General features: G+C 34.5%; 1 protein-coding gene across 4 annotated transcripts in view; it reads right to left on the bottom strand.

Moving 5' to 3' along the window:
- The window catches only part of MAP4K5 (mitogen-activated protein kinase kinase kinase kinase 5), a 109,992-nt gene that overhangs the window by 5,075 nt on the left and 79,057 nt on the right, over positions 1 to 25,860 (bottom strand). For 3 of the 4 annotated variants that reach the window (XM_049612803.1, XM_049612806.1, XM_049612805.1), the window contains 16 exons: positions 24,110 to 24,168; positions 23,024 to 23,091; positions 21,637 to 21,679; positions 20,802 to 21,012; positions 19,841 to 19,938; positions 19,607 to 19,648; positions 18,653 to 18,737; positions 15,784 to 15,863; positions 15,419 to 15,479; positions 11,859 to 11,973; positions 11,434 to 11,492; positions 9,149 to 9,252; positions 8,584 to 8,761; positions 5,570 to 5,638; positions 3,305 to 3,397; positions 453 to 523 (listed from right to left, as the gene is read on the bottom strand). In XM_049612803.1, the coding sequence (XP_049468760.1) occupies positions 453 to 523; positions 3,305 to 3,397; positions 5,570 to 5,638; positions 8,584 to 8,761; positions 9,149 to 9,252; positions 11,434 to 11,492; positions 11,859 to 11,973; positions 15,419 to 15,479; positions 15,784 to 15,863; positions 18,653 to 18,737; positions 19,607 to 19,648; positions 19,841 to 19,938; positions 20,802 to 21,012; positions 21,637 to 21,679; positions 23,024 to 23,091; positions 24,110 to 24,168 (1,436 nt within the window). The remainder of the gene's footprint in view (positions 1 to 452; positions 524 to 3,304; positions 3,398 to 5,569; positions 5,639 to 8,583; positions 8,762 to 9,148; positions 9,253 to 11,433; positions 11,493 to 11,858; positions 11,974 to 15,418; positions 15,480 to 15,783; positions 15,864 to 18,652; positions 18,738 to 19,606; positions 19,649 to 19,840; positions 19,939 to 20,801; positions 21,013 to 21,636; positions 21,680 to 23,023; positions 23,092 to 24,109; positions 24,169 to 25,860) is intronic. The other variant, XM_049612804.1, reaches the window with a different exon arrangement.

Here is a 25,860-nt window from a genome sequence, read left to right as displayed (position 1 = left end):
ATTTATAACACTTCATTATACCTTACAGTGCTATAATAATAGTGTCTTGTACGTAGTTGGTACTCAATAAGTATCTACTAAATGAGTGAATTTTCTTAGATTTTTTTCCTTAGTCCTGTGATCTAATACATATTAATTTAGAATTTTAAGTGTAATATTAAAAATAAGCTACACATTTATAGAGTATGGAAAAGGCTTATTAAATTTAGATAAGTATAAGCAATCTTGGCAACCACATTTACAAATGACAGATGAGAGGACTGAAGTGTGCAAACTCATGTTTGACAATTCCTTGTGGCCACAGAAGAATCATACAATGAGTAAGAAACTGAACATTATCTGAAAGGAAAATACTGGCAATTTTGCTCTATCAGTTCATAGCATTAAAGGCACTAAACATGGTAATGTGGGTTCAGAAAGAAAATTCATCAAATGAATGTAAGAAATCTTACCTCATCTGACTTGAAGCTTTTACCCTGCATTCCATGTTTCCAGAAAGCCAACACACTATCTTGAAGGCATACTAAAAAAGATTAGAGAGAACTGAAACTAAAATAAAGCACAGAGTAATTCATTACACATTTTCTTTAACTGTTTTTAATAAATACTAATGTAAAGCTCTCCCCAAGTGCTTGGTGCAAGATCCCACTGTTTAGACCATCTGTTCCCAACATGTTTGTGGCCAAGCCATGCCTAAGCTCAAATAATTTATTGAGGCAGGGTCATGAAAGCTTTCAAAGACATATGTAACAGGCATTCGTTTAGACACAGGCTAACTTCTGATGAGCTGGATATCAACATATTAATTTCTCTTTCATATACTATCTTTTGTCTTAGGTGAATAAAATAATAAAACACACATAATTGTTTTTTTGGATCAAAAACATGGTTATTTAAATACTGTTATATATTTAGAAGAGCTAAAAGGAAGCATCTTTTTATTTATACTCACATTCTCCCTATTACAACATTTATTTGAAAAAATAAACCTTACAATCCAAAATGTAACCACACACTGAATATTTACGATCCGTGAGCCAATTCTTACTGGGAGGGTCTACCAGTTAGAGTAGTCACTGCTGTCACACGGAGCCCCTGTGCCTCTGCCCTGGATTTGTAGGCCCCACTGTCCTTATGACACTTCACAACCAAGCATGCCCACCTTCCCAGTGGCTTTGGATTCAGGAGTGACCATGACCCCAAAGTATGGCCACATGGCATGCTTCAGCCCCTCCTGCTCCTCACCCATCTCCCATGTTCCCCTGGTGTGGCCTGAAGGTCTCTGGGGGGGAGACCTGTTCCTGCTGTGCCTTATCCATCTCTATGTTCTGCCTGGTTTCAAGCACAGGCCTGGGCCCACTGAGGCACCCTTATGGGGTAACTTAGAGGTTCAGAAACAGAGGAGGCAGGCTCCACAATTGTGGGGAAGGGGAGCAGGGCCTCTGGGCCCTTCCTGGAGGAGGCTGCAGTCATGAAACTACAGTCAGTGAGGGAGGGAGGAAGGAAGGAAGAATGAGGGAGAGAACCCATTTGATTGTTGGAGAGTTAGCCATATGCCCTACACCAGTAAAGGTAATGGGAGAATGTGAGTGAAGCATTTTATTTCTTACTAGAACATGGAGTCTGTAAAAAGTTAATGTAAAAATGTTCTGGGTTAAGTTAGCTCACTGAAAATAAAAGTATCTTACATAACAAATCACACAAGTTTCACTAACTGTGACAAATAAAAAACCCAGTTACTGGTTTTATTTTTAAAAAGTGATTTAAAGGGACTCTTTTTCTTTACCCAGCAGGATCCTTGTAATTATTTCAAAGTTCACTAGCAAGGAGGGATGATAGCTTAAGAGAACCAAACTTTTGTGTAACAATTAAAATTCCCTAAAAAAATGTGGCATGTATAAAAAAGTTTAGGTAGCAGTATGTTTCAGTTAAAATGAAAAGGAACTAAAGATCTGTATGTCAGAATCCCTACTGAAAATATTAAATCTTAGAAATTGGTATGCAGTATCCAGCACATAAAGGAGTAAAAGAAGAAACTAGTTCCAACATCCCTTCTGTCCTACCATCTACAGAAAGTTCAGGTTTCCTGCTTCAATAAATTAAAATTTCCAACTGCAAGCAAATCACTTTTATGTAAGATATTTACATAGTGGGATGAACGTACTCTGCGACAGGGCAAAATTCCAGTTAAGAAACCATTAAAATACTTAGGATAAAAACTTTCTAAATAATGAGAAACATTTAACATTTAATGAGAAACATGCATTTTTTATGGTCCAAATTGCCAACTTTGTTTTAACTATTTTTGACCTACAGTAGAGTCATATCATAAATTGTTCAAAATATTCCCAGCCATGGCATTTTTTTCCCCTAAGTTCTATCATCCCTGGGGAAAATATTTACTGACAAATAACCAATGAGGATGCAAACAATAATAAAATACAATAATTTTTATCATAAGACCAATGAGTAATTACACAGAGTGAAACACTCATTGAAAAGGAAGCAAATTAAAATGGCATATTAGTTTCCGAGTCCCGTGGGAAACTAGTTATTTATATATAAATAGACCTAAAAGCAATAACCATCAGCACACCCCATCTTACATGGCAAAGAATTACAGCATATCTAACACCATTAATCACATCACACAAATACCTTTATGATTTGGAAAAAACTGGGAGAAGTACTTAATTCACTTCATGCAGCAAAGGGAACAATGAACAGAAATTTAAAAAAATGATTTCAAGTTTTAAATACCCAGGAAATAACAATAAAAGATTATGATCTAGACCTGCACTGTCCAATACAACATAGCGACTAGCTACATGTGGCTATTAACATTAAAAACACATTAAAATTTACAAAATTAAAATGTAGCACTAGCCACGTTTCAAGTACTCAACAGGTACGGTTAATGACTACTATATTTAAGAGCACACAGAACATTTCTCTATCACTGAAACTTCTATGAGACAGTGCTGGTCTAGACAATCCTAAGTAGGGAATGTACAAAAAGTCAAGTATTCTGAACACGTTATTAAAAAAGGAGGCTTGGGCAAAATAGTTGTAGGGGAATAAACTTCCAGTTATAAAACAAAGAAGTCAAAGGGATGTAATGTACAGTATAAGGAATAGAGTCAACAATGCTGTAATAACTTTGTATGGTGACAGATGGCAACCAGATTTATTGTGGGGATCATTTCATAATATATAAAAATATCAGATGACTATGATGTATACCTCAAACAGGATATTGTATGTCAATTATATTTAAGTTAAAAAAATAATAAGGGAGACTTACCTACAGATTCAATGCGAAAATCAAAACTTAGCTCAGAGGCCAGTTTCTTACTTGATTTTAGTTTTCCTTGTAGATTTACTATTTTTACAAATTCTTAAAAAAAAGAAAAAGCAAGTCAAAACTGGAAATGAAAATCTGCTAAAATAAATGTAACTTGATATGTGGATTCTACATGGATATAGAACAAACAGTCTTAATTAAGTTCAGCTATTTATCATGATTCAAGCATGACCGGTGAAAACTGTCATTATGTTTTATAAGATATAAAAGTACCATTTAGTAAATGGCAATTTCACTGCTATTTTTTTTTCATTTAGGATATATGGAACACTTACACCCTCAATTTTTAAAAAGCATGATGTTTCAAAGTGTCTACTTGGTGTCCAAGTACTCAGCAATCAGTAGAATTTTTCCCTTACACATTATATAACATATGATATGTAATATTTGCAGTAATTCATAACTTTAGTATGTGAATAGTATTCTACAGAGGCATACAGGGGCAATAAATAGTACTTTTCAAGGGTCATAATTTCTTTTAAGTAAACTCTGGGATGGTGAATATACACAAATCTATTTTTCATCTATTTGTTTTTTAATTTAACCATCTTTAGCTCTGACTTGGAAGACACCTGTTCTGTGTATTACTTTCTTTTTTTTTTTTTTTTTTTTTTTTAATTTTTTTTTTTTTCAACGTTTTTTATTTATTTTTGGGACAGAGAGAGACAGAGCATGAATGGGGGAGGGGCAGAGAGAGAGGGAGACACAGAATCGGAAACAGGCTCCAGGCTCCGAGCCATCAGCCCAGAGCCTGACGCGGGGCTCGAACTCACGGACCGCGAGATCGTGACCTGGCTGAAGTCGGACGCTTAACCGACTGCGCCACCCAGGCGCCCCTGTGTATTACTTTCTTATCTGTCTACTATGATTTGTGATTATAGGCCTGTCTCCACTGTTGCTTACTGAAACTGACTTATAGTTGGCAACTCATTTTAAACGTCTTACTCTACTCCCTTTTAAAAACCTCAAGAAAGTCAACTTTCCATTTACCTTGAATAATTGGGATATGGAGGGCCTAGCTAATCAAAGCTTTTAAAAACATTTTTTGATAAGATATATAAAATATAAATATATTTTGATAAAATATATAAAATGCAAAATGAAAACTAAGCACAATTTATTTTCCTTAGATGACTCAGAAGGTTTTTAGGGATTTCAACATTAAAGGATCAGTATTATTAAAATTAAATTCTGATTATTTGCTTAATCAGTACTGAACTTCCCACTTGGTTAGATAAAAAAGAATTTCTTAAATACACTTTAAGGTAACAGAAGAACACTCCAATCTTACCAGTATTCAAAGAATCAAAAATACTTAAAGAAAGGATGATGGGTGAATGAAACACTTTGGGTTTGTTCACTTGTCTATAATATGAGATGGTCTTTATGATGCCCTAAGGGAAATCCACTAAGGAACTCTTTAGAGAACAGAAGTTAGGACAAAAATACAGGCAAATTAAGTAGTAGAGCAATTTTTAAAATTACCCTGAACACCTATGGGCAGGTCCAGTAATTGAAAAAACATTGGGATGGACAAAACATAGCAAAGATTGCCAAGTTTCAAGTATAATTCTAAGTCTTGGTGAATTTCACCTTGCACAATGTACTGCATAAAAATAAGGTGAGTTTTTAAGAACCAGACTGCTTCATTTGAAAACTGAAATAATTTCTGTTGTTGAAGTTTTTTCTGCTTCTCTATTGCTTATAGTACAACACACATCTATCAATAACATCTCTCCCTGCATCAAAAGAATCACAACTAGCAGGTGAGGATGTCAAATCTGTCTGTACATTACACTGTCACTTCTACATGATTCTAAAAGTTCATGCTATATGACAAAGTGACCATACTAGTATAACCTTCTATTTTTTCCAATTATAATGAGGTAGGAAAAAACCCTCAGAATAGTTTTATACAGAATTTACACATAATAGTTTTACACAAAATTTTACTCCGCGGTAATGGCAAACTATCTAGTATGTTTCCAAGTAGCCAAACAAAATAAAGAAAAAGTCACAGAGAGTAGTATTAACAAACCAATTAATTACAATATCTGTAGCCAATTTAGGATTTTCATCAATAAAACAAAACCACTTAAGGTGGAAAAGTAAAAATCTTGAATTACAGCTTAATAGAATCAATTCCATGAAAAGACCTGTTCTATCAAGCAGTATACTCAGAATAAACTTTAAGATAGTACTTACTATCTAAACACACTAAAACGGTATCTCTCTCCAACTGTGTTACATGAATGGAATCCAGCTGTTGGCTGCCTTAGAAGGGGTAAAAAAACAACAACAGGGTTACCATTACACAACAGGCTTTAAAAACCAAAGCTTAGAAAAGCAACACAAATTCTTATTTTCTTCTGTGATTTAAAACTAGTCTTTGAAATTAAAGACAGAAATTGTATTTTGTAATTATGTTATCTCTAAGAAAAATTTACGTAGGTCAACTTAGAAAAGAACTTAAAATGCTAAGCATGGCTAAATGAGCTGAGAAAAGCTCAAGTTTACATTTAATTAATACCTCAGCTAGTTCTAGAAAGATGTTACAAACATAAATTGAAGCCAACGGTAAATATGGGGAAGAAAGTAAATGCATGCTATACAATGACTAGATTTTGCTGTGTATTTTATAGTAGCCAATGGGAGGATGGAAACAAGCTCATCAGTTAGGTGATCACAGCATCTGAGATAAAAATAAGTCAGTAATTCAGAAAAAGCAAAAAAGATTAATGAAACTATGATCAAAGAGAAACGTTCCTGGTGTTGGGGTGTGTGCATGTATAAGTAGGACTTCCTTTATTAAGAGGACACAGTAATATAATGAACAATACTGTCAACAACATCTTTGAAGGAAGCAACTTTCAGAACTTTGCTGATATTCACAGGGCCGCTCTGCTAACAGATGTGATGACATTTTTGTAAAACATTGTGGTAAAATAATTCATTTTAGGCACTCAGATTGCTTGAATGGTCTAGCTAAATCGAAGAAAAGATTTTAGATAATTCAGGGCAGTCATTTTTAATTACATCTCTTTGGGAAGCCCATGGATCCTCTCCCTAAAAACTGCACATCTGACACAAACACAAAATTTTATATATTATTTTGGGGTGTTTTGGACCTTCCAAAGCCCATTCAAAGACAAGAATTTAAACTGAAATTAAAAGAAGTTAAAAAATAAACTGTTGGTTCCTCAGGCAACACTCCAAAAAATAGTTTTTCTCAACAAATCTATATACATGCTTTTATTCAGCAAATATTTACTTAGTGCTGATAACAGGCTAAAGACCATCCTTGGAGATAAAGATACTACAATAATAAATCAGACTAAAACTGAAGACAGTCTTAGAACAGGAGTTCATTTTAACAGTTACAACTGTTGCCAATTCAAGGCCTGACCTCAAAAATGAAGACAGACAGGAGGTAGATTAACAATCATTTGCAAAAATGGAGAAGCCTACGTAATATAAGGACAACCATTGCTAGCGGATGATGTGAATGATTAACCTTAAGCAGAGTCCAGGCTCTCTCTCAGAAAGTAATTTTGGGTATGCCTTAATTTTAGCGTAGACAATGTTAAAAGTGGGTAGAATAGTACCCTCAAGCATTAAAAAACCAAACAGCAACAACAACAAAAACCCTCAACCCCCCAACCCACAAATTCACAAGAGGACTAACTAAATGTCTACCCCTGAGCAATGCAACTTAATATATCAAATAGAAGCAAGTGGATGCAAACACATATTAAATAATTGTATGAAATGACTTGCTCTATACTATTATCATATACTAACCAGTAGGAAAAAAAAAAAGTTAGGGCTATCTGCCAAAAATGATCTTGGTTTTTAAATAAACTGATCTTTAACCCATCTTTTTACAGTAACTACACAATAGAAACATGTTTCTATTTGGGCTGCTTATATTTCAGGATAACAAAACAACGTCATTTGTATCTGTCAGCTGTACAGGAAGGGATGCATCTAACTCAACCAAAAGCATTAAACAATTAAGTTAAAGAAGGGGTGGAGTGTAGGTGGGGTGGGACGGCACAGAATACAATCTTATTTTACTGTAAATTATGACTTGGTCCATAAAGAAAGTGATTATAGTCACGTGCATGCTGGAACTGGCTTGAACTGGGTTGTTAAATTTGCAGGAATTTTGTGAGCCACATGACACAAGGTTGGTAGTTTGAAATATTCCCTTGGTGGGAGTATTTATACCACAGAATTGGCAACTATTACAAGCCAGGCTTCTCTGCACCCCAAGTGCCTGTTGTTAAACATTTATTAGGACACCACTGGTTCATGTTGATTCTTATTCTCAAAGTGACATTAGTGTGGTTCTGCAATAACTTCAATAGCTGGGTTGTATAAAGAATTCTTGCAATTTAGCCTTACAAATGAGCAAAAGCCAAAGATATTTAATAAGAATCATCAAACTTGATACTTGTAACAAACTTCTTCACAAGGTAATAGAGGATATTATGTGGTAAGTAATGAAAATAGTTATGACTGAAGCTTGCTTGACTTCACATATAAAAAAAAGATGATAAATACAGGGTTACAGATGATCAAATAACAGATTAGCACAAAAAAAAGGTAAAAGATTCCCTTCATTTCACTTACTATGCAGATTTAAAAAATAAATTCTTGGTTGATTTGTTCCAACTTTAAAATTTAAGAATCAGCTTCCCAACCTTTTTAGAGCTTTCACTGAGACATATTTGATAAAATCCTAGGCAAACGCATCATTCTAAGAAAGTCCAAGAGCTATTTCCCTGTATCTTTAAATGGTAAAGCTTGGAGGTCACACCTGAGAAGCTTCTAGTCAAATCTGAAAAGCACTTGAACATAATGATTCTAGGAAGTGTGTGTGGGGGGAAACTGATAGGAACCAAGCTAAATCTCTTTGCTTGAGAAGCTGATAACATTTGAAAAATACCGTAGAAAACTTATTTATTAAGTTCAAAAATTAAGTGGTAACATTTTAAGATCTTTATATGTGAGGAATCATTAAACTTTGCCTTGGTAAAATAATTTGTATCAATTGCCTCAGGCAAATAGAGATCATAAACTATATATACATGTTCCTCTGGGCTTACTTGGGAAACTATGTTGACGCTCTGAACCAGCCCATGCTAACTGAGCTTATTCTGATTCTTTTACATGAAAAAGCATCAATGTTTTAACATCAGGTTAAAAACACTTACCTGCGCCAATTTCTGTAAACCATGAAGATGCAGAGTTCAAATTGATTGTCTCAAACTGAACGACCTGATTTGACTCGGTGCCCTTGCTAATAGCTACACAGACCATAGGGTATTCCTGTTCTGGTATTACCAGCATTTCAAAAACATTCAAAGGACTTGGCAAAGGAAAATCAAAGTGCTGAGAAAAAACAAACAGAAGTATAACTTAGAAACAATCTCTCCACTCATACCATTGAATAAAGCCAAAAAAAGGCTTTCATTTTCTCCTTGATTGATCTACTTCAAAAAAGGATTACATCTAACATCTTGATAAGGATGAGTTTTCTATAAAATAGTTTTAGAGAATTGGCCATATTCATCTTTATGGTTGCAATGCTTCTATAAGTTTATTGACATAAGTTAAAGAGGAAATCTTAACAAGAATGCAAGAACCCCTAAACCAAGTAAACACCCATAAATAACTATAAATGTGCTGACCCCAGATAGTAGTACTGAGATCTTGTACTTTCAGCTTCAGTTACACACTAGTATTTTCTAAAGAAGAAAACTACAGAGTAATATATACCTTTATCAACATGAACTTCTGCATAGGCTCATACCACTGGAGTAAAACAATTCCAGACTGTAAAGCTCCACAGAGGTATTTATGTCCTGTGTAAGGGTTTCTGACTGGAAAGAAACAAAGCAGAACAGACATAACCAAAACACTGACTACCTTGATGTGAAAACATAATTATTTTAGTCAATTAAAAGTAACAACTGAGCTATGCTAATATAAGAGCTAACTCACTTTCTTTATAAAGGCAGGGATGATATATGAGAAAAACAATGAAATGTGGCCTGCCATCAATATCAAAATATGGATGGAAGAAGAAACTATTTTAAGTGATAATTTAGCTGGTAAAGGAAAATCATTGTTTCTATTCACCAGGGTGGTAAGAGTAAGTAAAGAAAGATGATGTCTTCTCTTCTGGCTTTGTTACTCCTTCCTTTTCACTTTATCTCAATTTTAAATCATACACATTTACTTCTAAACATCTTCAGTAGGCTAGGTTGTTAAACATAGGAACTTTCTACGAGGATGATATTTTAAGCACTAAAACACCTAAACTTACTTGCAACCTAAAGAGCTGGGTTTTTTTGTTTTTTGTTTTGTTTGTTTGTTTTTTAAGTAAATTGAGTGAAAGAGAAGGTCTAGGAAGCAACTGAAATCTATGATTTCATTCTTGGTATAGTAGTTTACAGTTGTCTACTTAAGTCAAGATGGAAACTTGTCTTACTAGTTTACTAGTTTCCTAACTTTTACATTTTACTAAAGATGTAACTTTCTTGACTCAAATCTACAAAAACTCATATTGGTCTGTCCTTCTCCCCAATTTGACTCTCATCAACAATTATGTGTACCAATTACAAGAGTAGTTATTTGCAATAAGCTCTACCTTAATGTATTTATGAGTTTATATCTTAGATTATATATAAGCTTCTAGACCTTTCTTGAGTCATAGATCTTGGGAATCTGATAATAGATATGAACCTGATTCTTCCTAGAAAATGCTCATGAAATTTGTTTATAACTAGGAACATATGCTATGCAACTATGCAGCATGAAGACCAATGAATACACTCACTGCTTCAACAAACAGAATTAAACAGGAAGTTATGAGCCCAGGATCTGAAGTCATTAGACCGGGTCTGATCCCAGGTATCTGGGTATCTGATCCCAGGTATCATGGGGTTATCTGAGGGTTAAATGAGATAAGATAATTAAACAGTAAAGAATTTAACCTTGCTCCAAAAGAGGTCTAGCCTGTGCCCACCTCCGCCCCCCCCCCCCCCGCCCCCACTTTGGAAGGTAATCTCTAGGCCTCAGGAGAATGTCATGTCTGATAAGAGTGTCTTCATTTGCCTGGGGCCTTGTGTCAATGAATTGCCTCAACAATATGATTTAGATTGGGGGCTTGCAATGCTGGACGTTCTTAGGGTGAAGGACAGTCGTGCCAAAAGACTGACAATGTGATTTAGAGTAGGGGCTTTGGGTCATGCAGTACGAACTGACCTCTAGAGATACTGGATATTGAGATCAGCCATGTAGACAATCACTCATGCCTGTGTGATGGAGCCCTAATAAAAACTGTTGAGTATTGAGGCTGATGTATGCTCCCTGTGGCAGTACTCCATGTGCACCATCCCACATCACTGCCAGAAAAGTAACACTGCCCATTACTCCATGGGGAGAGGACAACAGAAGCTCTATGTTGGGCACTATTCCTGGACTCTGCCCTATGAACGTCTTCTCTTGGCTGATCTTAATCTCTATCCCTACCATAACTATGAATGTAACTACTTTCAGTGAGTCCTGATTCTAGAGAATTTTTTTTAACACGAGGGTGTTTTTGGAAACCCCCCAAACTTGCAACTGGTATCAGAAGTGAGGGTGGTCTTGTGTAGACTGTTCCCTCTAACTTCAGTTAGCTAAACTCCTGTAATAATGTTCATAAAGCACTACGCAATAACAGTTATGTAAAACGAAAGTGTTAAATAAATGGTAAGTAATAAATGATAAACTAGGACATTAGCAGAGATACAGCCTCAGGGACTATGGTTAAAAACCAGGAACACTGTAGGAACACTATGTTCTGTGAAAGCATTAGGACTATTACCTCTAAACATTTTTATGCCATGTCCTGCCATAGAGTCTTGTGCTCCAATGGCCCCTTAACTACTCTTTAAAAAGAAATATAAAGCCTCCTTTCCTTCCTATTTGATACTATAAGACTCTCCATAGCCTTAAAGAATTAAAAAAATGTTCAAAGTTCTAATTATCCAGTTTGAAAAATAGCATTTACTCACCTATGCAACATTTGTGGCAGCCTTTTGTATCAGGAATCTTTGTTGTTAAAGCAAACTTTCTGAAAACATAGGACAATATAAATGTACTCTACTGCGGTGGTTCCCAAACAATGATCTGTGAATTAGCTGCATCAGTCAAGCAGCTTTAAAAAAAACAGTCTTGGATTCTGACCCCAAACTATCTCATTTCCTAGGACTGAGGCAGGGCCTGGAAATTTGTATTTATAATGCTTCTACAGGTGATTCTCCTGCACGGTCAAGTTAAGGAAACACTCATCGTTTGCATTCTATATGACATGCACTTTGGTGTAAATTACCTTTCAAAATTAAAACAAAGGAAGTTTTTTAGTGGGCAAGGAATACTGGCTGTTTTAAAAATAGACACTAAGGCCCTTCACTCCCAACAGAATTAAAATATTTTGTACCTTGGTAGTATGCGGTCTGGAAACCTATGAGTTTGAATATGGGCAGCTAATCCTGGTTTTTTGGCTTGTTCAAACAAAGCTATAAGATTATGAGAGTAGAGTTGAAAGGTTTTTCCTATAAAAGAGAAACATGTTACTTTTATTAGAATCTTTTACAGCAGAGAAACAAGAATTTTCAAGCAAAAGAAAACATAATTACCTTCTAAAATAAGGAGTCCAGAAATGTTCAAAGAGCCAAGCAAAATAGAAAAACACATACAAAAAAACAAACAAAAAACAAACACAAAAAAACACAACACCCAGTTAATACCGTTTTGAAGGATAAGAGAATTTTAAGAAAGCAGATAACTGCATTTTCTAATGCACAAATTGGGTATGTTCTGACTAACAGGTGTTCTGGGCAGAATATATATAAGCCTTAATGAAGCCAGCACAGAAAGAAAAACTGTTAAACACTGTTATACAGAGGACTGAGTTACAATGATGCACATGTGAATATTTTAGTGTAACATGGAGAATTCTGTAAAACTATACACACTATCTTTCTGGGATAGACCTATTTATTAATAATTTTTCAAAACACCTTGGATTAAAATTAATTGTGAATGAAGTCTTATAAATATAACAACAGATTAAAATACTAAGAAAAGTAAAGAAACTAATATTATATGCTATAATACAAGGATAATGGAGCTACAATTTCCATACAATCAAAACCATAGCTGTGTTAAGCAGGGGGAGATAAGGGAAGCATCTTCTGATTCCTCATTATATATGGTATGGTACTATAACAACATAAAACAGTATTTGTCATTTTACTATCAGAAAACATACACAGCTGACCGTTGAACACAAGTCCAAACTGTGTGGGTCTGCTTGCTTACACATGGACCTTTTAAAATAAATACAGTATGGTACTATAAATGTATTTTCTTTATGATTTTTCTTAACAACATTTCTTTCTCTAGCTTATTTTAAGAATGTAGTATATAATACATATAACATACAAAATATGTGTTAACCAACTGTTTATGTTATCATAATGCTTCCAGTCAACAGTAGGCTGTTGTAGTTAAGTTCTGGAGAGTCCTAAGTTATGTAGGGATTTTCGAGTGCACCAGGGGTCAGTGACCCTGAACACCCACATTTTTCAAGGGTCAAATGTATATGATATAATCTTATGCTACAGTGTTGAGTCTTATCCTCAATAGAAGTCTTTGTATTTTCTCGGAATGCAAACATTCTAACACCATACCACACCCTTCTACTCTCCATTGCCCCCTTATATACATAGCTAGCTACCCTAACTAGAACACGCATGTAATATTTATGTGTGCACATCCACACAAACACAGACCCATAGGCAGAATCATGTTTTCTTCTGCTGAGCTCTGCTACTTACCTTCATTAAGTCAACTAGAATATGGAGAGATCTAATTTACAGTCTAATTTTTCCCCATTTTCCTATAGTTATTTTATAAATACGTAAGATGTACTCTGTGTGATTTTTTTTTAAAGTTTATTTATTTATTTATTTTGAGAGAGAGAGTGAGCAGGAGAGGGGCAGAGAGAAAGGGAGAGACAGAATCCCAAGCAGGCTCTGTGCTGATAGCACAGAGCCTGACACAGGGCTTGATCCCATGAACCGTGAAATCATGACCTGAACCAAAATCAAGAGTCAGATGCTTAACCAACTGAGCCACCCAGCTGTCCTGTCTCTGTGTGGCTTGTAAGCTTATATCCAAGGACAGGTAGGAGTAGGGATAGAAACAGAGAGTTACAGGAAAGTGATTTTACATGTATACAATTCAGAGTTGTTAAACAGAATTGGGTTTATTTTCATAATAGTAATATATTAATATTTTGGTAATAGAAATAAAAAAAACTGGGGGGGAAGCATAATTAAAATCAAAGAGATTAAGTATTCTTACAAGGACCCCAGCTTTTTAGAAGTCACTTATGTGCAACCAAATAATATGCTCTTTGTAAACACTGTCATCAGCTCAAATATACAAATTTCTGAAGAATCTCTAATAGGCAACGATTAGTGGAAGAGTTTAAATTATACACACACTTAAGCTATTTAAAAAAATTTTTTTTTAATGTTTATTCATCTTTGAGAGAGACAGAGACAGGATGTGAGTGGGTTAGGGGCAGAGAGAGAGGGAGACACAGAATCCAAAGCAGGCTCCAGGCTCCAAGCTGTCAGCACAGAGCCTGATGCGGGGCTCGAACTCACAAGCTGTGAGATCATGACCTGAGCTGAAGTCAGACGCTCAATCGACTGAGCCACCCAGGTGCCCCAAATTATACACACACTTAAAATTATGAAAATTACATTTCTTAAATAGGCCACAATTCATAATAATCTGCCTATCAGTAAGGCTGTGTATCAGCACTGATGCTTTAAAGCATAAGTAGCTAGTGGTGCCTGGGTGGCTCAGTTGGTTGAGCATCTATATGACTCTTGGTTTCAGTTCAGGTCATGATCTCACGGTTCATGGGATTGAGCCCTGCGTTGGGCTCTGCAATGACAGTGCGGAACGTGCATGGGATTCTCTCACTCCCTTTCTCTCTCTGCCCCTCCCCCTGTGTGCTGTCTCTCTCTAAATAAAATAAACTTAAAAAAAAAAAAAAAGCGTAAATAGCAAAAGGTACACTCAATACTGAAAAGCCTGACAGTACAATAAATAAGAGCCGAGTTATAATACATACAGAGAACTGAACAAAATTTGAGAAATACTAAAATAATTATTCTAAACAGAGAAAGGGGTGAATGCTATTTTAATAGCTGATAGCATTAGGATTATTAATTAAGGGACAGAGAGAAATAACTAACTTTCCTGTGCTCTACTATTAGAATGAAAGTGAACAGCAAACCTCTAGTCACTTTAAAATGTAAAGAAATAGGTTTTAGTTGGTAAGAATTGCAAAAAAAAAAAAAAAAAAAAAAAAAGGGCCTAAAATACCACCTACCCTATGTGAATTTTGTCAGCACACGTCTGTGCGAGTCTTCACTGTTTACTAATAAGCACTCTGGAGATCGTCTCATTTAATCCTCACAGCAACCTCATGGGCTGCTATTGTTAACATTGTCCACATTTCACAATTAAGAAGACTGGGGCCAAGAGAAGGTCACTTGTTCAAGATCACAGAGAAAGGGAGCAGTAAGATTCTCTGATTCCTTCCCTTCCACTGGTAATTCTCCATGGAAGGCACACGGTGATAGCGACAGTGAGGGTGGAGGAGTCTGAGTGGAAGGGGATGGCCTCAGGTAACAATCAACAGGATAGTCCTCAGGTGTTTACATCCTGGACAGGTTTGGGAAGTGCTACCTTAACTGAACACAGGGTCCTTTCTCAAAGTTTCTTCCCATTCTAAGTTTGTAGAAAACATCTGCAAGTTGCAAAGTTACTATACATAGTAAAACAAATAACACTTAAAAAATAACGTCTATTAAAATTATCTTTCTCTTGTGTCGACTATGCTTTAATTAAAAATATTACATTTCTCTGCTTGTCTATGGTTTATTTTTCACATTATTTTCATTATATACATACCTGATAATGACATTAAAGTATTATTGATAACATAGAGCCAAGTACATTTCCGTGGAAATAACTATAAAGAAAAAAAAAAGAAGGGAATTAAAATTCTCCAGTTTTCATTCCCTTATGCTTTAACATCCAAATTCTAACAGTCTGAAATAGTATAAAAATAAATATTTTCTACCTTTTTAGTAAATTACAGAAACTTTACAAAAAAAATCTTGTAATGTGAACATGTAAAGAATACAATTTCATCTCCTTAAATATTTAAATCATAAACATTACAACTGAAGCCCATAAAAATTGATTTAAAATTACAAGACTTCTTTTACCCAATACACCCACACTAATTTCTTGAGTTAAAACTCCTAAATTACCTGTTCCATCGTTGCCTCATGTAGCTCATTGAGATTCAATGTGTAAATACCATCTTCAGTTCCAAAAATAATGTACTGATCTAAAACAGTTAAGATAAATCACCAGAATTTACTATCATTTTCTGAAATAATTAAATAAAATGGCTCTGTGCTTTACTGGTGTTGAGAGTTAGCTGGCCACCCACCCATCCGAAGAAAAATTATTTTCTAGAGTTCATGCCATCTTCTTTACATTTTTCTCCAATTCTGATCTTATTTTTAAAAGCAGATATATTCTGTTACTCATTCACTCTAGCTTTATCTTATATAATCCTTCCTTTCAACATAATTGTCATATCTTAAGATTTTTCAATGTAACTGTATTTTTGCCAGGTATCTCAAATACTCTTTGAAGGACACTATAAATTACATAGAAATTATAAATCATGACACACCAGAAACGATGAGCATACCTAGTGTCCAGATCTTGGTTCCTAAATATATTACTTTGCACTAGAAAGAACCAGGGCTGCTTGGAGAAAAGATGGATTCCAATTCTGGGGCAAGAAAAGTGTAAGATGAGCCTAGAAATCTTCCTGTGCCAGAAAGGTAGGAAGTGATCAAACATTAAACTAAAGAACATAGGAACTCTCCCTGCTCAAAAATTCTGGGACAATTTAAGCGCTAAAATAAGTAATAATATTAATAGATCATATCTCCCTGAATAAAATTCATAAGTTCAAACTAATATAGGTACATAAATAAATGGAAAAGAAGAGAAATTGTCCGTGGATGTCAGTGGATTGTCAACAATCAATAAATGCTAAAACCAGTTGGTTAAAGTCTGATGAACAAGAGGATATTTATATAGTCTCAATGTATTCCATATTACTTATCAAGTAATTACTAATTAATTAAAAAGGGAAAAATAGTCACTTGACAGTGGAGAAAGCTAGTGAACACCACCTTAACCAGATGGTCAACGTTAATATCACTAGTGTTTGGACAAGCTGACAGCATGTACCTTCTGATACGATGCACTAAGAAGAGCACAATTCTTTCATATTCCCACCAAAAATGCATTACTTGATCTAAGTATGAGGACTCATCAACAAACCCAAATTAAGGGACATTCTACAAAATAGATAGTTCCAAAAATGTCAAGATCAAGAGACACAAAGAAAGGTTGAAGAACTGTTCCAGACGTGAGGAGACTGAACAGTTGTGGTAGCTAAATAAAACCAGTGATCCTGAATTAGATGTTGTTGGATTGGGGAAAAAAGAAGGGGGAAGACAATAAAGAATATTATTGAGACAATAATTTAAATATGGACTGTGATGTCAACTATACTTCAATCAAAAAATAAATAAATATGGACTATGTATTAAATCAATGATAAATTTCCTGATCTTCACAATTGTACTGTGGGTATATAAGAGATGATTCTTGTTCCTAGGAAATACAAAATGAAGTACACAGAGCCACTCTCAAGTAATTCAGAAAAAAAATGCACATATAGATAAATAATAGAAATAACTGATGATTCTGAGTATAGAGGAGTTTCTTACACTATTTTTCTAACTTTTCTGTTAGGTCTGAAATTATATCAAAATAAAAAGTTACAAACACACAAAAAACCATTTCTTTACTGATAAAAATACTTTTTTTTTGGTTATATTTCTAACAGTAGCATTTAAAGCAGATAATTATATCACTTGTCTATATTATTATGTTAAAGTGGAAACAAACATTTCCTGAACACCCTTTTTTGCCTACTCTGTTTGCTAATTGCCAGACACTCAGGTAGGCAGGCTTTTTCCTTCCTTGCAGTGAGGTGAGTAGTAAGAGTATTTATGTTGTAAAATGATCACACTGAGAACAGAGGTGTAAAGTTTCTTTCTCAAGTCATATAGTAATGACAGAGCAGGAATTCAAACCCAGGTCTATTTGATTCCAAATTTTTACCTCTATGTATTAGGTTTCCTCACTTTAAAAACATACAGTATAAATTTTAAAAAATAAATTTTGTTATATTGCCATAATTTCAGATTTATAGAAAAGTTTTAATAGTACAAAGAATTCCTGAATATCCTTCACACAGATTCCACAAATATTACCATTTACCACTTTTGCTTTATCCTTTTTTCACTCTACACACACACATTTTTTTTTCTGAGCTGTTTAAGTTACAAACATGATGCCCCTTAATTCCTAAATATTTCAGTGTGCACATCTTAAAAAAAGAAAAACGGAAGTGTTATATAACCACAGTACGATGTTCAAAATCAGGAAATTAACACTGACACAATACTATTATCTACTGTAATGACTTCACTGATTGAGATTATAGACTGTCCCAGTATTGTCCTTTTATATGACAGAAAATCCCTAATTATGGTTGCAATCACTTGTGGCATGTCTATTCAGTCTCCTTTAATCAGAACAGTTCCCATACACTCTTAAATTCTAAAGGTTAAACCAAAACTCTTATCTACCAATTTAGGTTGTTGCAGGTATCTATACTATTTAGTCTCTAAAGTAATATTTTTAAATAACTTCAGTTCACTGACCATAAATATCTTTTTTCATAATAAATATTTTATTAGAGGTGTATATAATTTTGTTCAGAAATTTCAGGGGCACCTGGGTGGCTCAGTCCATTGAGTGCCCGACTCTTGACTTCAGCTCAGGTCAAGAACATGCAGTTTGTGAGACAGAGCCCCTGTCGGGCTCTACGCTGACAGTGTGGGGAGCCTGCTTGGGATTCTCTCTCTCCCTTTCTCCCTGCCCCTCCCCAGCTCACATGTACATGTACAAGTGTGGGCAGGCGCGCACTCTCTCTCTCTCTCTCAAATAAACATTTAAAAAAAAAAAGTTCAGAAATTTTACCTTTTGTATCAGGATGTATCCAAGATGTTGCACAATTAATTTTCAAAGGGCAGCCATCAAAAACTTTGGAAAAACATGCTCCCATCTTATTTATAAAGAAAGAAATGTTGACTTATTTGATTATGTAATTTTATATATTCTTAGAAATCAGCTAAGATTACAAAATGCTAAATTCACTCTTACTTGCATATGTTTATGGTTTCATTACCAAAATTCCTATTTTGCTATCATTTAACGACTTCTAACAATAGAGTCTCCTATTGTTGCCTTGTGTAATCTACTATTTCAGGGCAAAAATAACAAATTTACCAAAACATCTACATATGTCAGTGATCTATTTTAGGAATTTTAAGTCCCCACTTATCTTTAGGACTAACATTTAATAATGTGAAATAATGGATGATATTACTGAGCAACATCACAGTGATTGTAATTGCAGTGTTACTCTGTAATAGTGAAGCAGACAAAAAGACTAATATTTACATTACATATTAGACTTTTACTGAATAAAAAGGTATAATTTATAAAGCATCCCATTCATATGATTGGCTGAACCACCTCGGAGAGCCAGAGAACAAGCACTAAGATAAGCTTCCCCGTTCACTGTGTATAGTTCAATGTGAAAATGGCTTCAGGGGCAGAAAGGAATTTAACCCATATAATGAAGAGGACACAGTACTACTGATATCATCACATTAAAGTTAAACTGGCCTTTCAAGGCTACTCTGAGAACCCAGCTGCCATATTTACAAAAAGCAAAACTTTCCAAGTTCTAACCAACTCACTCACATTAGGGTACATGATTTGATTCGTGGTGTATCAAAATGCATTTATGCCTTTGTATTTTATGAATCCTTCCATTCAATAGCTCAAGATACTTGACAGCAAATAAAAAATCTGCTGCTTCTAAAGAGATGAAAATTGGCAAGTAGTTCACATAAAAATATTCCTTACCAGCACTTTTGGAGTGGGTGGAAGGCCATTGATGGCTGGTTTCTGTGGGAAAAATAATTTTTAATGCTTTAAGATCTCTTAAGCCTTAAAAAAAACACCTATACATTTGGAAATTTAGTTATCTAATTCTTGAATTAAAGAGGCTATGCCCCCTGCCCACCAAAACAGACACTGCCTCTCTATGATAAACACGGTAATCATTACAACTAATCACCAAATGCCTGTTATGCCTACCGGGAAATCTCGCTTGTCCTTTTTCCGTGGTAACTGGGGTGCTTGTGCTGATCCTTCTGTATTTTCACTAATTAGTTTTGAAATACCATCACCATCTCCTAAAAAGAATCATGGTTAAAGCTGAATGAACATACAAATAAGTACCTTCCTTGAAAAATAATTTTCCCTTTCCCCCAATACTTGTTTTCCATTTGGGTGATCCTTTACTGGGAAATATTCTCTACTGGCAGATGAGTTAAAGTATCTTCAGTGCCGTTCTCTAGGTTCAATAGAGGCAGCATTGCATCTCTAGCAGTGGTCTTAATCCATGTAAACAACAAACGTCTTTCCATATTGTGAGAAAAATGAAATCTGATATTCAGATATTCAGGCCTGATATATTCAAGGCCTTTCATAACTGAACTCCAATCTACCTTTTTAGTCCTATCTCCTAGTATACACCTTTCAAAAGCTCACACTTCTCCCATAGTATACTTCCAACACAATCCAGGTTGTCAGTGCATTTGTTCATTCTTTCTTGCTCATCAGGCATGCCTGTCAGCACTGGCTCCCACTAATGAAGGATCCATCCACTTTAATGCTCTGCAAGCCCCCTGCCCCCCACTCTCTTCCCTATCCTTATCTTCCTGAAAAATTTCTCATCTTCTATTACTATAGTTAATTACTGTATGAGACACTTATATAAGCTGTCTTGTCTAATATTACAGGTACCCATAGAGTGTAACTTCTGCTACAGATCCTGAACTTCTGGAGGGCAGGAACATCCATTCATCATTCTAAGACCTATCATATTACTTAAGAAATCAAATCAGGGTTCACTTGGACTGAATCTATTCATAGTCCGCCCACGTGGAATTTTAAAGTAACTTCAGAAAGCTTTAAACAGTTAAAAGAGTGACCAAAGACATTCTTTAAAATATGAAAATGGCTTTCTTTTCAGTTTTCACTTCAATTTATTTACCCAGATCACAGTATCTAGCTGTATGCACTCCAGGACTGCTGACACTGCTAGCCATACCAATAGAGGAAGTCTCAGCTACAGGACCACAACTTGGGCTACTCTGTCTTCTGAGAAACTGGGGAGCTCTGTTCTCTGAATCAGGGCAACGTTTTACAGTTGATGATTTTTCTTCATCTAGGAGGTTGTCTTCAGGGTAGCTGTTTATCCTTGGCTGTGATAATAAGACATAAGAGTACTTTAATACATTTGGATATGAAACAGTAACACTTCATTATCATTACCCACCTAAGACTTTAGCGGGTGGGGAGGTATGTGATTTTTTCTTTTTGCTATGTAATTCAACTCACTAAGCTAATTAAGAAAAATAAACAAGAGTTACTGTCCCAACACAACTAAGAACTTGCCATGTGATTTTTTAATCATCCCTAAGCCAAAACTGATATAATTTTAAACTGATAAAATTATGTAAACAATCCACAAAATATTTAATAAGCAGGAATAAGCAAGGACTTAATGAAGTATGACTCCATTGAAATAGGAAATTGCCATACTAAATGAGGACTATAAATGATGAACTCTTTCTGTTTCCTCTTCATGTAGTCGAGTATTTTCTCAAATGAGTATGTGATTTTTACCTTTTTCTTATAGCTATTAAAATATTGTATTTCTCAGGAAGTTTTTTAATATATATTTTACATCTTTGTAATCCCCTCTTGAAAAAAACTGTATTTATCTAAAGCATATTTAAGAGAATTTTGAACAAATTCAATGAAATTACTTTTTAATTATTTTATTATTAAAAAAAGGATTTATTCAAAAATTTTAAGTCGCTCACCTTAGGAGGTAGGGGAGGTGGTATTGCACGTTTTGAGGTTGATCTAACACAAAGAGAAAAATGCAATTCAGATGGTAGTAAATGTAACATAAAATAGGGACTCTAATAAATGTGCATTAAAATTGTTTACATTCTTTAGATCATGATAAAGAAAATTTTTAAAACCTATAGAAAGACCTAAGGCCTCATTATGTCAAAGTGTATTAGCAGGACTATAAAACAGATTTGTATAAAATGAATACAAAGTCTTTTTACTTTATGGTTATGCTCTGCATATTTAGTATGTAATAAAAATTAAACTTAGTAAAAAAACAGATTCCAAATTTTAGAGTTGGAAGCCACTGTGAATCATAGATTCAAGTGGCCATATCATCAAACCCTTTTTGCTAGCCCAAGTGGGGTACATAGATCAACAATATTGGCATCACCTTGAAACTTCCATATGTATCGTCTAGACCTATGGAATCAGAACCTTCAGGTGATCTTCCAGGCACATCAAAACTTAAGAATCACTGATCTAGCTCACTGGTTCCAGACGCTTATTTATCTAGAGTTATTGTAATCAATTGGGAAGCTTTTAGGATTCTGAGATTCGAGTCCCAAAGACCGTATTCTGTTGCAAGGGTTGGCAAACTTTTTCTGTAAGGGGCCAGACAGTAGTAAATATAAACTTTAGTGTATACAGTGGTCACAAGTACTTAACTCTTTGTTATAATGTGAAAGCAGCCATAGGTAATACATAACTAATAAGCATGGCTGTATCCCAACAAACCTTCCTTATGGACACTAAAATGTTTATATAATTTTCACATATAACGAAGTATCACTCTCCTTTGGATTTTCTTTCAATTATTAAAAAATCTAAATACCAATCTAGTTTGTGGACTGTACAAAACATAGGCAGTGGACCAGATGTGACTTATAGGTCATAGAGTGCCAACCCCAGATCTATAAGCTGAATGTGGGGGCCGCAGAGATCTATACTTCCAAAGACCTCTCTAGCCAATGCACAGGCTTGGAACATCTGGGCCGGCCCTGTAACTTACCTGTTGAGGGAAGACAGGTCTAGAATATAAGTAACTATACTGCAGAATGGATTTGGGGCTTTGTGACTCCTACAGCACTTTTTCCCATGACATTATGTACCTCATCTTTCAGTAAATTAACATTACATCCACTAAGCTGAATTTAAAGAAGAAAACCTTAATTATCAACACATGATGCCTTTTGGCAATTAAAAAGTCAGAAGCTTTACACTGATATGAGGCAGAGCACAATTTTTTTTAAGAATGAAAATTAAAACTTATTACAATAAATTGTTCCCACCCAATACTGTTCCTATATAAAGTAAAATATAAGTAAAATATTAAGTTAGCAAACAACTTACTTGCCAGTATTTGCACCATCAACAAAAGGATTCCATTGTAATACAAAGTTTGGGTCTGATGACACTCCCTGTGAAGGTAAAAATAGTTTAAAATGTTCTCTTATAACAGATATTAATCATTTTATTTGATTCAAGAAAATATTCATTGTCATGATTGTTAATCATCTTGGCTTTCAATCAGTTTTTTAATCTCCAGTTAGATTTGCTGCCATTTGACATATTTAGGTCAATGACTCATTATCTGTTGACTGAAACTTAAGAAATTCCATAAACATACTGAATATAGTTTCAGTGTGACAAGCCCTCTTTACCAATGCTAGTATATTCCAAATAAACAGAAAAACATAACTCTGAATTATCTGCATCACTAATCCATTAGTGTGGGAAACGAAACATCATATTATTAAATTATCATTAACTTATTGGTGCTACTATTTTTTCCCCACTGGCATAGAAACTGTGAATTATATATATAGCAATACACACAGTAAGAAGAGTACTACTTCCAAATGTTAAGAATGAAGAGATCCATTAACAGAAGGCAATTCCTCGAAAAATTATACTTTACCGAAGCTTAAAAATAAAGTAAATGTTAAGGTAACATCTAGGCAACTCTGATAATACCTTGCTCTATTTATTACTTTTTCCTTTTAGATAAGAAAATGTTTAACTAAACAGTAACTTCGAAATATAAGAGCAATGGTTAAAAAAGAAGCTATATTAACAAATAAATATCAAAAACAGTAAGGTAATGCAAAAATATACTACAAACCTAACAGAGTCTGTAAGAAAAAAAGATCCTAGAGCTTAAAGCTCAACATCAAATTCCATATATTTAATAACTTCAGGTAACTCCTTCAAAAGATTCAGAAAGGTCAATATGAATGGTTAAAATGGTATATTACAAAATGTACTCTAGTTAAAATATGCCTAACTATAAGCTTTTTCAAACTTTAATATGTGAAATACAGTATCAAAATTAATGCTTGAAAGAATATATAACTTTGATCCTTAGTCAAAGTTTACCTGACTGTAAGTTTTCTCAAATTTTAATGTGTAAAGTACTTCTGAAGTAATAATTCCTACCATTTCATCCCGTGCTTCTGTTTCTTTTCTCAGAGGAGGTTCGAACTGTAATTTGTCAACTGCAAAATATGTAACAGATATTCACAAACTGTATCTTAAAGGGTTAATTTCAGAAATGTAGCAAGAAGCATATGTATAGGGGAGAGGGGAAGGGGGAAAGAAGAAAGAAGACAAAATTTTTTCACTTTTTTACTGCAAGAGTACCTTTCTTTATATTTACCAGAAGAAGGTAACAATTTGGTAGCTTACTACAAATCTACTTAGTAAATTCTTTGTGTATGAGATTTAAAAAAGTTAATCAAAGTAGGTGACTGAGAAAACTAATGGTGACTAAGGGATTTTCCCTGTCTAGGCTGCACACTCTCTTCTAAGGCTACAACTTTATGGCAGAAATGAACCTCCCCAAATTACCTATAATTATCTAAAAAGAACAAACATTATTTAAATTAAATGTTACAATGGAATTCAGAAATTTAATATTATATTTTGCTCAATGTATATTTTATTTGGCCTACTCTTTTATATGAAATATTCTAAAACAGAGAAAAGGACAGCTTATTAGCTACTCATAAAGTACACAGAATTTTAAAACTGTAAAATCTAACGACTAAATGATCAAAGAGAGAAAAAAAAACACACTTGCAGCATAGAGATGCAAGATCCCCAAATACAATCTTGGCAAATAAAATACATTAAAAAATCATTTTCAAAAAGGATCCAGTTGTCTCTATCCCTAAAACAAGATTTGTAAAGTAATACAAAGTACTTATATAATTCATTAAATAAAAGCATTGTCATAAAAATTTCCAAAGAAAGATTGAAGACATTTCATAAAACACAGTATCTACTTTTCAAAAATAACCTAAAATAAAAAGCTCTTTATTAGTGATTTATTTCTTAACATAAATAAAAAACATCTTAACTCAAAACCACTACTTGAAATCACTACTTCAACTCATTTGAGACAGAGATGAGCTAAAGTTTTTTATGTCACAACCAGAAATACTGGCAAGCAGGTCTAGAGATGAATCACAAGTGTGTAAGTATGGTAAAGAAAGAGAAAATATCACTCTTTAATAATAAGAATTATATAACAAGCAAATTTCAATACTTAAAAAGAAATTCCTAGAGAAAATGAGTTTCATAAACATTGAAGATGTTTTAACACATAAGAAAAGTACTCTTCTAAAACTACTGTAGCCATAACTATGGCAAAGAATGCTGTATCATTGTTTTATGTGGTAGATGGGACCTGAAGTTGTTTTGTTTTAGAGAAAATACCAGCAGTACCTTTGGGTGCATCTTTGGTGTATGAAAATACAAAGATGGGGAGGTCTTCTATTATACATACTCATTTATCTCTGTAAGATGATGTAGGCTCTAGCCATAATACGGTAACAGGAATTGTATTTCTCCTTCTGCTTTAAACAACTAATACATTGGTGTTACATGTATGTGCGCATAAATTATGTGAAGCAATTGTTTTGAGGCAGTGGCTAACAGATACCACAGCACTGTCCTTGAGAGAAAGGAAATACATGGTGGCAAGATCCACATTCACTCTGGCTTTCTGCCTGGAGGCACTTTTCAAACTAGGACGCAAGAAAGTGGAATCCAAAGAGAGAGTACCAGCCTCACTGGGTGTTGGAAACAAAGACTGAAGACTGGAGCTGCTTAGGTAGTTGGAATTTGAAGGGCAGAGTGCCAGAAATAAGAAAACTGCATAAAGGAGGAGCTCCAGAAATATGCCA

This window comes from Panthera uncia (assembly GCF_023721935.1).
Source record: "Panthera uncia isolate 11264 chromosome B3 unlocalized genomic scaffold, Puncia_PCG_1.0 HiC_scaffold_1, whole genome shotgun sequence".
Lineage (NCBI taxonomy): Eukaryota > Metazoa > Chordata > Mammalia > Carnivora > Felidae > Panthera > Panthera uncia.
Note: the sequence above shows the minus strand (reverse complement) of the source record. Positions and strands in the feature narration are given on the sequence as shown.